The 14,390-nt window shown below is 44.4% G+C and overlaps 1 protein-coding gene across 1 annotated transcript in view; it reads right to left on the bottom strand.

Annotated features, from left to right (window-relative positions):
* Window positions 1-14,390, bottom strand: part of PKD1L3 (polycystin 1 like 3, transient receptor potential channel interacting) — an 88,464-nt gene that overhangs the window by 58,964 nt on the left and 15,110 nt on the right. Inside the window, 8 exon segments of the mRNA XM_064383251.1 lie at window positions 1,265-1,458; window positions 5,027-5,258; window positions 6,022-6,150; window positions 7,453-7,579; window positions 7,678-7,805; window positions 10,000-10,176; window positions 11,611-11,742; window positions 13,822-14,070. Of these exon segments, the coding sequence (XP_064239321.1) occupies window positions 1,265-1,458; window positions 5,027-5,258; window positions 6,022-6,150; window positions 7,453-7,579; window positions 7,678-7,805; window positions 10,000-10,176; window positions 11,611-11,742; window positions 13,822-14,070 (1,368 nt within the window).

Raw genomic sequence — 14,390 nt, 5'->3', positions numbered from 1 at the left:
CTTGGGGCAGCTCAATTCCTTTCATGGAGTCCAAGCACTTCAGAGTGCTGCAAGGCTATGAGAAATATCTGATGCCTTCTGCAATCAATGGGTCTGTGCTGTGGGAGGGGAAAAGCTCTCAAACTTCTCAAATTATGGTTTCCCTAACAAGCAACACTGGCATCAGCTGGGAGCTTGTTAGAAAGACTCTCAGGGCCTGACCAGAGCTACTGCATCAGAATCTCCTTTTTAACAAGCTCTGTTTATACATTTGCTTGATAGCTGTTGCCCAGCTATGACTGCCTGAGGCTATGAATGGTACAGATTCCTTCCTAAAAATCCTTTCTGGCCTTCCAAAGTGCTGGTGGGAGGATTGCCTGAGCCCAGGTGTTCAAGACCAGTGTAGGCAACATGTTGGGACCCTGTCTGACCAAAAAATTAGCCAGGCATGGTAGCATATGCCTTTCATCCCCACTTTGAAAGGCTGAGGCAGGAGGATCTTTTGAGCCCAGGAAGTCGAGGCTGCAGTAAGGCGTGATTATGCCACTGCACTCCAGCCTGAGCGATACAGTCAGACCCCATCTCAAAAAAAAAAAAAAAAAATTGTCTTTCCTTCTCTTCCCAATCTAGATGGCACTTTCTCAGCTCTTTTTAGGACAGCTTCATGCTTTGCAAGACCTTACATCACGTTCTTTGAGCTACTGAACCAGGACTTTATCAGGCGTAATCTCACAGAATCACGAGTGTGCAAATGTAATAGTGGTGTTTTAAACCAGCTGGAGACCAGGGACAAGGTGACTAATTACTAAAGTGACAACCTGTCCTCACTTGGCCTGGAATGTTCAAGAATCTGAGAACATAGTTCTTCTTTTTTTTTTTTTTTATATATACCTTTAGTGTCCTTACTCAGGGGTACATACTTCTTTTGTGAACTATGAAAGTTCTCTCTTGTTTAGCAAGAGGCTTCATTTTACCCACCCACAACCTATTTAGGACTTGTAGAATTTCACAGCTTCCGCACACTGCTTCCTTTTATCCACAATGGTCAGGTCTACCCTGGACTGTTTGAGGAAGAAACTACAAAGATAAAGCACAAAGCTGCTCCTGCAGAAGAGCCACACTCGCCCTGCCCCACCCACAACCCTCCTCCTCTTGCCCAAGCAGAGTCACTTCACGCCTCCTGATTATTTTTCTTGCTGGGCTCCCCCAAATGAGATAACAGATGCATTGGGTTTAACAGCGGCTACAGCAGAAGACAGGCCCCAGAGGCGGCTCAGTTTCTTACTTGGCATCCGCTGCTGCTCCATGTCCGGTTGTGGCTGTCCCAGTAATAACACTGAGTGACGGCTGTGATGACCGAGACCAAGCTGGGCATCTGCTGAGCAGCCTCCTGGCTCTCACTCAGCACAGCTGTTATATAGTAGGTGCCAATCCCGTGCTGTAGACGCTCTGGAGTCAGCACCCACGTGTACTCCTCATCTTAGAACAAAGAAGAGTACTTACTTGTGTATCAAACGGGACAAAAGCACCAGTAGAATCTCTCTTCTAAAGGATCTATTATTAATATCTTACAAATGAGACCATGACAAACCTAGAGTCACAAACGATTTGAAAGAAAATGACCAGTGATACAATCCCAGGCTCTGGATCACTGCTTTGCTCCTAAGGAATCACTGGCATGACAAGGCTCAAGAGCTACGTCCTGGGCCAGGCACGGTGGCTCATGCCTATAATCCCAGCACTTCAGGAAGCTGAGGTGGGTGGATCACTTGAGATCAGGAGTTCGAGACCAGCCTGGTGAATGTGGCAAAACCCCACGTCCACTAAAAATACACAAATTAGTGGGGTGTGGTGATGTGGGCCTGTAATCCCAGCTACTCTGGAGGCTGAGCCAAGAAAATTGCTTGAACCTGGAGAAGTTGCAGTGAGTTGAAATCACACCACTTTACTCCAGCCTGGGCAACAGAGTGAGATTTTTGTTTCAAAAAAAAAAAAAAAAAAAGACATTCTTTTGGCATGTGATCATTTAGGTCTAATAATTTAGAATGTATTATGAGGTTTACAAAAATGAAATGATCACACACATAAGTTAGCAGATGGAAGGCTAAGGTCACAAGAGAAACCGCAGGGTGAAGCAAAGACAGGGATAGGGTGGCTCCAGGAACAAAGCCCAGGTTGGCACGCCAGGGACCTGAGGTCAGGCCTGGCTCTGTCAGCAGCTGGCTGATAGGGGATAAGGCCAGTCACCCGGTCTCTGTGGGCCTCAGCTTTCTCATCTTTCAAAGAGTCCTGTTTCTCAAACAAAGGCTCTCAAAGGCCCCTTCCCACTCTGAATGACAAGATATCATTGCCAAGATCAGCAAGAAAAACTGAGTGCATGGCCAGGCGCAGTGGCTCACACCTGTCGTCCAAGGACTTTGGGAGGCTAAGGCAGGAGGATCTCTTGAGCCCAGGAGTTCGAGACCAGCTTGGCCAACATGGCAAAACCCTGTCTCTACTAATGATACAGAAAATTAGCCAGGTGTGGTGGTATATGGACCTGCAGTCCCAGCTGCTTGGGAGGCTGAGGCATGAGAATCACTTGAACCTGGGAGGCTCAGGCTGCAGGGAGCTGAGACCACGCAACTGCACTCCTGCCTGGGCGACAGAGTGAGACTCCATCTCAAAACAAAAACAAAACTGAACACACCTTTGGAATCGGGAAAGGGCCCGTTGTAAAGTCACACAAACCCCGCAGTGGGCAGCCTGGTAGTGAGCATTGCTGCCTCAGGGGCTTTGCCTAAAAGAAAGAACTTAAAAGTGATTGTTCCTGTGTGAGAGGGAACCATGTACGAACCAGAGAAAGTTCTTTCAACACGGAAAGTGGTCTTGATGGGAGACTGTAGCATGCTTTCTCCACTTGGAATTTTCCCAATGTAAAAATAACACAAAAGTGTAGCTCTCATTAAGACTTTTCACTACTACATTTAAAGTAGATACCCACAGAGCATGTTTTTGATCAAATATATCCAAGCACTACTTCTATCTATCAGGAATTTTTATTTTTTATTTTCAAGACAGTGTCTTGCTCTGTTACCAAGTGGTATGATCCAAATTCACCGCAGTTTTCAACTCCTTGCCTCAAGCAGTCCTCTTGCCTCAACCTCCCAAGTAGCTAGGACTACAGGTGCACATCCCTACACCAGGCTTTTTTTTTTTTTTTTGAAAATTTTCTTTTTTTGTAGAGACAGTCTTGCTATGTTGCCCAGGCTGGTCTCAACCTCCTGGCCTTAAGTGATCCTCCTGCCTTGGCCTCTCAAAGTGCTGGCATTATAGGCATGAGCCACTACACCAGGCCAGACATTTTTAACTGTAATGTTATGTCTCAGAAATTCTTAACTTTTAAAAACTACAGTACAGTCATTCACTGAGATATCATCAGGCCTTTCTTCCTCAAATCTAAGGTAAGAAAAAAAGTTGAAGTCTATGGCTATACCACCCTGAACGTGCCTGATCCTGGAAGCTAAGCAGGGGCGGGTCTGGTTATTACTTGGACGGGAGACTGCCTGGAAATACTGGGTGCTGTAGGTGTTAAAAAAATAATAATAAAGTTGCAGTACATATGGTGTATTTTGTATGTACTCATCTACAATATATAAATGTGAGGTACATGTAACCCACGGTGCTGTGAACCTCACTTCTGCTGTGGGTCTCAACTTATTATGAAAATATTCAACCATAAAGAACTTTACAGGGAATAACCATATAAACACTAACTAAAATCTACGATTAACATCTTACTAAATCTGCTTCCTCACATATATATCCTCATCCATCCAATAATCAATCTTTTAAAAAAATGCATTTCATGGTCACATGTATCTACACATGTGGTAACATCACACAGAACTCAATACACACACATACAGAAATGTGCTTGTAAACCCGGTGAAATCTGCATAAAATCAGCGCAGTGTATTAATGTTATTTTCTGGTTGTGATTTACTATAGTTATGCAAGATGCTGCCATTCAGAGAAGCTGGATGAAAGATATACAAGCTGTTGCTGCTGTTCTTTATTTTTTTTGAGGCAGAGTCTCTGTCACCCAGGCTGGACTGCAGTAGCATCATCTCAGCTCAATGCAACCTCTGCCTCCCAGGTTCAAGTGATTCTTGTGCCTCAGCCTGCCGAGTAACTGGGATTACAGGTGTCAACCACCATCACCAGCTAATTTTTGTCTTTTTAGTAGAAATGAGGTTTTACCATGTTGGCCAGGCTAATCTCAAACTCCTGACCTCAGGTGATTCACTGGTCTCTCCCTCCCAAAGTGCTAGGATTTCAGTGGGATTACAGGCATAAGCCACGGCGTGCCCAGCCTGTCTAGTTTTTTTTCTTTCTCACTCTGTCATCCAGGCTGGAGTACAATGGTGCAATCTTGGCTCACTACAACCTTCACCTCCAGGGTTTAAGCAATTCTTCTCCCTTAGCCTCCCAAGTAGCCTGGATTACAGGTGCTCGTCACCACGGCCTGGCTGATTTCTTGTATTTTTAATAGAGATGGAGTTTTCACCCTGTTGACCAAGCTAATTTTGAACTCCTAACCTCAGGTGATCCACCCACCTCGGCCTCCCGAAGTGCTGGGATTACAGGTGTGAGCCACTGCGCCTGGCCTGTCTCTGTTATTTCTTGAAACTGCATGCAAATCTACAATTATCTCAAAATAAAAATTTTTTAAAACAAGAAAAAAAAATTAGCCAGGTGCGGTAGCTCATGCCTGTAATCCCAGCACTTTGAGAGGCTGAGACGGGAAGACTGCTTGAAGCCAAGAGTTCAAGACCAGCCTAGGCAACATGGCGAGACCCTATCTCTACAAAAGTTCTTTTAAAAAAATTAGCTAGATGTGGTGGTGTGCACTTGTAGTCCCAGCTACTCAAGAGGCTAAGGCAGGAGGATCCCTTGAGCCTGACAGTTTGAGGCTGCAGAGAACAATGGAGTACAGGTGCCACTGCACTCCATCCTAGGCCAAAAAAAAATCAAGGTAAGTTTCTAACAGCTGATTGGGTTTTACCTTTTTGCCACACCTTATCCTTTGGAAGAGTGATGTTCAGGTGGAAGTGAGTGCAGTTAGGCTGATATTGGAACCCCAGGTAGAGCGTCATTAAAAGGGGACTGTCAGAATCTATGCTCACTATCAGGGATTTCTCCAAGGATGTGATGTTCACTGTGATTGTAAACTGATCTGTGCTCATGTTGATGCTGGTGGGATGGGTTTCCAGGCTAACATTTCTCCAGAGCATGATCTAGAATAAGAGACAATCATTATAATGGTCCATTCATTGATGCCTTTCAAAATCCGTTATATTGATAAGGTAAGGAAACTTCCTAGGTCTTCCTTTTTTTTTCTGAAATGGGGTCTTGCTATGTTGGCCAGGTTCATCTTGAACTCCTGGTCTCAAGCAATCCTACTGCTCCAGCCTCCCCAGATGCTAGGATTATAGGCATGAGCCACTGTCGCAGCCAAGGCTTCCTCATTGGATGTTAGTAGCTGATACTGCTGAGGTTAAAAGTACATAGACCAAGACTCAAAACAGTTATTATTTTTGACACCAAGTGTCACTCTGTTGCCCAGGCTAGAGTGCAGTGGCATGATCTCAGCTCACTGTAACCTCTGCCTCCCAGATTCAAGCTATTCTCCTGCCTCAGCCTCCAGAGTAGCTGGGATTACAGGTGCCCACCACCATGCCCAGCTAATTTTTTGTACTTTTAGTAGAGATGGGGTTTCACCATGTTGGCCAGGCTGGTCTCAAACTCCTGACCTCAAGTGATCTTCCCACCTCAGCCTCCCAAAGTGCTGGGATTACAGGCATGAGCCACTGTGTCCGGCTCTCTAAAACACTTTTTCTAAGGGTAAGGTATGTCTCCCTGTAAAAGTTCCTAAGATGTTAATAACAAAACAATGGCACTGCCATCATTCTAACATAATTCCTTTTAAGTTGTTGCATCCTCCCACCCTGTTCTAGAATATCCCATTCTCTATTTTATTCCCTAAGAATCCATTGTTACCTCAATGTCCTCCATTAAATCATGGACTTGGAGCAATTTATGATTAGCGCTTAGTAACACACTTCCAATGATTCCAACAACGTTTCTGTTGTCTAAATCCTTGAAGGGATTGAAAGTTAGTCCTGTTACCTAGAGACAAAGAAAAGTCCAGTTTTATCCACTGCTGTAATGTTTACAAATGACCCCAATTTTCCTAAGATATCAGATATCATATATATGTATATACAACCATATATGTATGTGTATATGTCTAATTTTTTTTTTTTTTTTTTAGAGAAAGAGTCACACTCTGTCAACCAGGCTGGAGTACAGTGGCATGATCACAGCTCACTGCAACCTCTGCCTCCCAGGTTCAAGTGAGTCTCCTGCCTCAGCCTTCCAAGTAGCTGGGACTACAGGCATGTGCCACCATGCCTGGCTAATGTTTGTATTTTTAGTAGAGATGGGGTTTCCTTATGCTGGTCAGGCTGGTCTCAGACTCCTGGACTTGAGGGATCCTCCTGCTTCAGCCTCCCAAAGTGTTGGCATTACAGGCGTGAGCCATCATGCCCAGCTGGATATCATGTATTAAAGTAAATGTTGGGATGTTACCCCTACTAATACCACAAATAACATTCTACATTATAACCTCTATGAGAAATAGTTAAAGATGAATTATACCTGGGGCTCCCAGAATTATTATTTTTCTTCTTTGTATCTAGAGGATTCTGTTTTATTAGGAAGTAACTATTTTGCTCTTCAGGATAAGGAAACGATGCTACCTAGCTATTTGTCAGGTAATTGCTGAAATATATTGATATGAGTAGGTTGGTATACTTAGTCAGCAATTACTTAGATAGTCCCAGCTTTTTTTTAAATAGTGCAGAGGCTGGGTACAGTGGCTCATACCTGTAATCCCAGCACTATGGGAGGCTGAGGCAGGCGGACGCCTGAGGTCAGGAGTTCGAGACCAGCCTGGCCAACATGGTGAAACCACATCTCTACTAAAAATACAAAAATTAGCCGGATGTGGTGGGCCACGCCTGTAATCCCAGCTACTCAGGAGGCTAGGGCAGGAGAAGCACTTGAACTCAGAAGGCAGAGAGTGCAGTGAGCTGAGATCATGCCACCGCACGCCAGCCTGGGTGACAGATTGAGACTCTGTCTCAAAGCAACAACGAAAAACAAACTACAGAGTTGAGATCAATTCAAATCACAACCTAGAAATTTAATTAAATCCAGAAATCTGTTTAATGCTCCCAACTTCTACAGTGGATCATTTTTAAGAGGTCTCTATCCCTGCCAGTATGAAATAAAAACAAATGCCACATAAACTCTCTCATGTGATCTGGTCTGTTCAGCTTACATTTCATGGTACATTACTTTCGCCCCAGTGCCTATGTGGCCATCAGATCCCACTTTCATTCTGATCACAATCAATTTCACACTCACTTGGACATTAACTCCAGGGTGTTTATTCAAGAGCTCCTTCAAAGCTGAAGCCGATGGAAAGCCTAGTCTTACAGGGGCCGGGTGACCCAGAGTGTAAGAGCTCAGAGGTAAAGTTGACAGGTTTTGTCTAACGAGAAACAAGTGAAAAAGGAAGTCAATTTTTCTATGGCCTCTGAAATTGAAAAACACAGTGAAACTCGTCCCGTTCCCTCCTCCCCTGTTAACCTGCTCAGCAGCAGAGAAGCAATGGAAGAGGTCAAAGTCACAGAAGACTTGGGAGGCTGCTTCTGCTCTAGAAATGCTTCCCCGATATTCCCAAGCGCCACCAAGGACATTTCCAGCATGTCTTCTACCTGCATGGAGAGGAAAACAGCATGTGACTTGTAAAACCTTCGTGTCTTGTATCAGTAAAATAATGTTTTGGAGAGGATTGGAAGGGTAATTTTCAGGTATTCTTTAGAGAAGGCCTTGGAACCCAGCAGAAAGTACCTGCAACCTGGCTAATGACTTACTATCCTTCGAACCCAACTAAGAGGGCCAACCAAAGAAATATACCTTTGCCCCATCAGATTATCAGCCTAGACCTGCTCATGATAGAGTTTTTTTAAATGACAGCTTTATTGAGATGACTTTGCTATATACAATTTATCCACTGAGAGTATATAACAATGTTTTTTAGTATATTCACAGGGTTATGCAACCATCACCACAATCTAATTTTAGGATTCAACCTCCCTAAAATAAACTTGGTAGCTGGGTATGGTGGCTCACACCTGTAGTCCCAGGACTTTGGGAGTCTGAGGCGGTTGGATCACTTGAGGTCAAAAGTTTGAGACCAACCTGATTGACATGGTGAAACCCCATCTCTACTGAAAATACAAAAAATTAGCTGGGCATGGTGACACATACCTGTAGTTTCAGCTACTTGAGAGGCTGAGGCGGAAGAATAGCTTTAACCTGGGAGATGGAGGTTGCATTGAGCCAAGATCGTGCCACTGCACTCCAGCCTGGGAGACAGAATGAGACTCTGCCTCATAAAATAAAATAAACCTGGTACCCATTAGCAGTAATTCTTCATTTCCCCCATCCCTAGTCCCTCTATCTCTAGGCAACCACGAAGCTACTTTCTATGTCTATAGATTTGCCTCTTTGGGACATTTCATATAAATGCATCACAATACAGTCTTTTGTGATGGGCTTCTTTTACCTGGCATCATGTTTTCAAGGCTCATGTTGGAGCATGTACCAAGACTTCATTCCTTTTTGTTGCTGAATAATATTGCATTGTATGAATAGACCGGATTCTATTTAGCCATCCATCAGATCATAGATGTGTGAGTAGTTACCACTTTTTGGCTATTTAGCTATTAAACCATGCTGCTACAAACATGAGTGTACAAGTTTTTATACGGACATGTTTTCAATTCTCTTGGGTAGACACTAGGAGAATTGCTAGATTACATGGCGATTTTATTTTTTACTTTTTGAGAGGAAGTCTCATTCTGTTGCCCAGACTAGAGTGCTCTGGTGAGGTCTAGGCTCACTGCAACCCCCGCCTCCTGGGTTCAAGCGATTCTCCTGCCTCAGCCTCCTGAGTAGCTGGGACTACAGGTGCACGCCACCATGCACAGCTAGTTTTTTTTTTTTTTTTTTTTTTGGTATTTTTAGTAGAGATGGGATTTCACCATATTGGCTGGCTGGTCTTGAACTCCTGACCTCGTGATCCATCCACCTTGGCCTCCCAAAGTGCTGGGATTACAGGCATGAGCCACTGCACTAGGCCTACTTTTTACGTTTTAAGCAACTGCCAAACTGTTTTCCAAAGCGGCTGCATCATTTTACAATCCATCAATGGATGGGGTTGCAAGTTCTCAGCATCCTTGCAAGTACTTGTTATTTTCTGTCTTTTTGAGTGTGAAGTGGTATCTCATTTTGGTTTTGATTTGCATTTCCCTAATGACCAATGATGTTGAACGTCTTTTCATGTGAATAGCAAACTTAAGTTATTCAGTGTTTGCTGTATGCCAACACTTTCCTAAGTCATTTTTCCCCCCAATGACGTCTCAATCTGTCGCCTGGTCTGGAATGCAGTAGCATGATCTCAGCTCGCTGCAACCTCCGCCTCCCGTGTTCAATTGATTCTCCTGCCTCAGCCTCCTGAGTAGCTGGGATTACAGGCACCTGCCACCACGCCTGGCTAACTTTTTTTAGTAGAGATGTGGTTTTGTCATGTTGGCCAGGCTGGTCTCGAACTCCTGACCTCAGGTGATCTACCTTCCTTGGCCTCCCAAAGTGCTGGGATTACAGGTGTGAGCCACCGGGTCCCAGCCCCTAACTTCTTTTCACTTGATTGTAGCACTAGGGAGTCTTGGCTCACTGGTGGGGTGGGGAGGGAGACCTCAGAGAAGGCTTGGCAGGTGGTTTCTTCCGCAGCACATACTTCTGCAAGGTTCTCTTTAAAGGTCTGTGGAGAGGCTGTGATACCTGGACCTGCCAAGATTAAAATGCTTCTAAGCAGATTTGGCCACCTGCATACCTGGCACCTACCTGCTCAGGGTCATGCTTGGATCCCTGCCAACTTCCTTCTCCAGCTTTGATGACATTGTTGAAAGAATGAAAGAGGCAGATAGCTGCAGGAACTTTGAAGCCCAGACTGCTATTGCTCTGAAATGGGATCCTCAGGAACTGTTCACTCAGGTAAATAAGGGAATTGATGAGATGAACCTGGGAGTATCAGAAAGCAAACATACATCCTTGAACTGTTTATGATTGCTTTTGAAAATTTTACTTTTAAGAGATGGGGTCTTGCTCTGTTGCTCAGGCTGGAGTGCAGTGGAACAATCACGACTCACTGCAGTCTCAAACTCCTGGATTCAAGTAATCCTCCTGCCTCAGCCTCCCCAGTAGCTAGGACTACAGGTGTACACCATCACACTTAATTTTTAAAAATTGTTTGTAGAGGTGGGGGCTCACTATGTTGCCCACGCTGGCCTCAAACACCTGGCTCCAAGAGATCCCCGTCTTGGTCTCCCAAAGTGTCTAGATTACAGGCATGAGCCACACACCCAGCACGTGACTATTTTAAATTTGCATTTTATAAAAAACAATGTTACAATTTGACAGGGAAGGAGAATATATTACTTCATATGACCTATAAGGTAGGATTCATATTTCATATTATTCTGACAAACTGACAATTCTTTTTGAGTGGTAAGTAGACCAAATATCCAATTACCACCACCAGACTGAAAAACGAAATGCTGAAGAAAAGAGCAATGCTGAGTTTTTTTGTCTTTTTGAGACAGGGTGTGGCTCTGTTGCCCAGGCTGGAGTGCAGTGGTGCAGTCTTGGCATACTGCAGCCTCCACCTTCCGAGTTCCAGCCATCCTCCCATCTCAGCCTCCCGAACAGCTGCAACTACAGGCGCACGCCACCACACCCAGTTAATTGTTGAATTTTTGATAGAGACGGGGTTTCACCATGTTGCCCAGGCTGGTCTTGAATTCCTGGGCTAAAGCTATCTGCCTGCTTTGGCCTCCCAAAATGTTGGGATTACAGGCATGAGCCACTGTGCCTGGCTGAATACTGGCACACTTCTAACAAAGGCAACAGCAAGGCAGTAACCTGATTAATGAACAAATGAACATAAACACAGTATATCCAAGAATGTTACTACTGACCAATTTAATTCTTAACTTTCCAGATTTAAAGGTAAAAATTTGCTTGCTAAAATTTAAACACAGTCTTTATAATGTTAAGCTTGGCACAGGGTACAATCTCCGGATTCTCTTTTCCTTTTTTGAGACAGAGTCTCTGTCTGCCACCCAGGCTGGAGTGCAGTGGTGTGATAATGGCTCACTGCCTCCGCCTCCTGGGTTCAAGTGATTCTTGTGTCTCAGCCTCCTGAGTAGCTGGGATTACAGGTGCCCACCACCAAGCCCAGCTAATCTTTGAATTTTTCTTTTTCAGTAGAGATGGTTTCACCATGTTGCCCAGTCAGTTCTCTAACTCCCGGCCTCATGTGATCCTCCCGCTTTGGCCTCCCAAAGTGCTGGGAGTATAGGAGTGAGAAACCGCACCCAGCCTTAGATTCTCTTTTTCTGTTTTTCACTTTTCCCTCTTTCCTGTCTTCTTCCCTCCCAGTCACCCTCTGCTTACCTGAGCTGGCTTAGAAAATCTCGAGATCAAGGCTGTTAGTTTCTGGAGTACCTCACAAGCTTCCTGCAGTTTGTTATGAGCTTGCAAACCATGAACTGCTCTGCTTAAGTTTCCTACTGTCTCATCTATGACCTATAGAGAACAAAGAATTTTGTCAAAATTACTCATATAAAATTACCGTACTGTAGTAGTCAGAAAGACTGTTTTAACCAAAGTTGACCGTGAATAACATTATAAACTCTACGAATCACAGCTCTCTAAAACAGTGATTACTTTCAGAAGCTTTTCTGCAAGTGGACACAATTTATTTCTACATTTTCCTTATGATAGAGAAAATGAAAGAGGAGGTTATACAATCGTTGCTCCAAGGGCAAATGAGTCTGGAAATGAGATTTATAGCAGTAACTTTAAGTTTTAAGGCCGTGAGCAAAGATGAGGGAAACACGGACATCAAAAAGCTAAAAGCAAACTCTTCTATTCAGAAGTATGTTTTCCTTCCAGGCTTCCCTCTGTGCGAGTTTCCCTCCCTTCAAGTGTTCATATTTAAGGCGGGCACAGTGGCTCACACCTGTAATGCCAGCGCTTTGAGAGGCCAAGACAGGTAGATCACTTGAGGTCAGGAGTTCAACACCAGCCCGGCCAACATGGTGAAACTCTATCTCTACTTAAAATACAGAAATTAACCGGGTATGGTGGCGTATGCCTGTAGTCTTCGCCTAGTCGGGAGACTGAGGCAGGAGAACCACTTGAACCTGGGAAGTGGAGGTTGCAATGAGCCAAGAATGTGCCACTGCACTTCAGCCTGGGTGACAGAGCAAAACTCTGTCCCAGAAAACAAAAGAGTTCATATTCAAGAGGGAGTGACCTAAAATGCCTCATAGCAGGAGGCGGGGGAAGCAGAAAACCTCCTGAAAAAACAAACTGAGCCAACTAGCCGCTATCCCAAAACTAAGTGGCTCCTGCATTTGAACTGGAAATCTGGCCCTGAGACCATCACCGTTAATGCCAACTATGTGTTCCAGTTCTGGAGAACAGCTCACTCCCAGCTTAAATCAATCACATCGTCAATCAAACTTGATTAAATGCTGAATACTGCTACATTCTCTTAATATTTCTAATAATTATAGATTCCTTTGGCTACCCTATACTTCAGATTTCTATTTAAGAGAAAAAAAATCCCTCTTTGTTTAAACTCCTGTAGGTCAGTTTCTCCCCCCAGCAGAACCCCTAATTTCCATCACCACTGCAGGCAGATCCAGGGTCAACAGGATTATGTTTTAGCAGGGAAATGTTTGCATATAAACAGGGCTCTTTTGAGTTTGGTGTGGCGGGGGAAGGGTAGGTGAAGCAGGATTATTTTCTTCAGTCAATACTGTCAAAGGGGCTTTGTCTTTTTTTTTGAGCCAGTTTTGCTCTGTTGCCTGGCCTAGAGTACAGTAGTGCAGTCACAACTTGCTGCAGCCTGGACCTCCCAGGCTCAAGTGACCCTCCCACCTCCACCTCCCAAGTAGCTGGGACTACAGGTGCACGCCACCACACCTGGATAATTTTTTTTTGAATTTTAGTAGAGACAAGCTCTTACTACATTGCCCAGGCTGGTCTCAAACTTCTGGGCTCAAGTGATCCTCTACCTCAGCCTCCCAAAGTGCCGAATTATAGGCATGAGCCACTGTGCCCAGCTAATTTTTTTGAACTTTAGTAGAGACAAGGTCTCGCTATGTTGCCCAGGCTGATCTCAAACTCCTGGGCTCAAGTGATCCCCGCACCTTGGCCTCCCAAATGCTGGGATGACAGGTGTGACTCACTGCGTCTGGCTACCTTGTTGTCCATGCTCTTGGAAGGAAGGAAACAAGGGGAAAAGAGTCAGGATGGTGAGTAGGAGGAATTCTCTAGAAGTTTGCTGCTGCTGAAAAAGCAGGGCAGGTGAACAAAACTTCTTGTCCATCTGAAGCATTAAATACAATAGCATTAAATAATATCATTAAATAGTGAAATGAGAATATTTGAGTATTTAATGAAACGCTGGGCTGTACGGGTGCCACCAAATTGTAGGCTGTTTCCACGGCCTCGTTTCGTTTTGGCTTTGGATTGGCACACATGCTGGTCTGTCAGGCTTTCTTAGGTGCAGTTCCGCAGGGAGGCAAATGGGAAACCAACTGCTTTTTCACTGTCACAAAGCTACCTAGTTGTACTTGCATTTCCCATGTTTACCTGACCAGATGCATTCTGCAGTGATGCCGGGCGATGAGAGGTGAAGCTATTTGGATGAGCGTCTTCCTCTGGGCTTGAAGCCGTTTCCGTCTGAGACTGACCAGCCTGTGTGACAGACACAGGACTGGTGGGCTCTGTTCTCACAGGGAGAGGCTGGCTGCTGGGTTCAGATGTGACTGGCGTTACCTGTGCTGTGATTTTTGGTAGTACTGAAGAGAATGGGCTGATGGGATGACACAGCGTCTTGGACTAAAAGATAAAAATACGTAAAGGAAAAGGCAAAATCTGATTTTATCATTGAAGGAATAATTAAGGCAGTGTTTCCCAAATTGCTCTGAAACTCTCATGTCCTATGAGGTAACAGGCATTTCTGTTCAAAAATTCTGTGCTCAAACAGCTTCAAGAAAGCTGCATATTATATTACTGAGATTCAGGATTTACATTAGTGTATTTATATCAGTCATTCAATAAATTGTTAAACATCTATGAAGTGCTAAGAATGTTCTGGAGAACCGAATACAGCAAGGAGCAAAAGGAGCCAAGTTCCTGGCCTTGTCGAGCCTCTGTGT

This window comes from Aotus nancymaae, unplaced genomic scaffold, assembly GCF_030222135.1.
Source record: "Aotus nancymaae isolate 86718 unplaced genomic scaffold, 86718_ANA_hifiasm-v0.15.2.pri h1tg000030l, whole genome shotgun sequence".
Classification (NCBI taxonomy): Eukaryota; Metazoa; Chordata; class Mammalia; order Primates; family Aotidae; genus Aotus; species Aotus nancymaae.
Note: the sequence above shows the minus strand (reverse complement) of the source record. Positions and strands in the feature narration are given on the sequence as shown.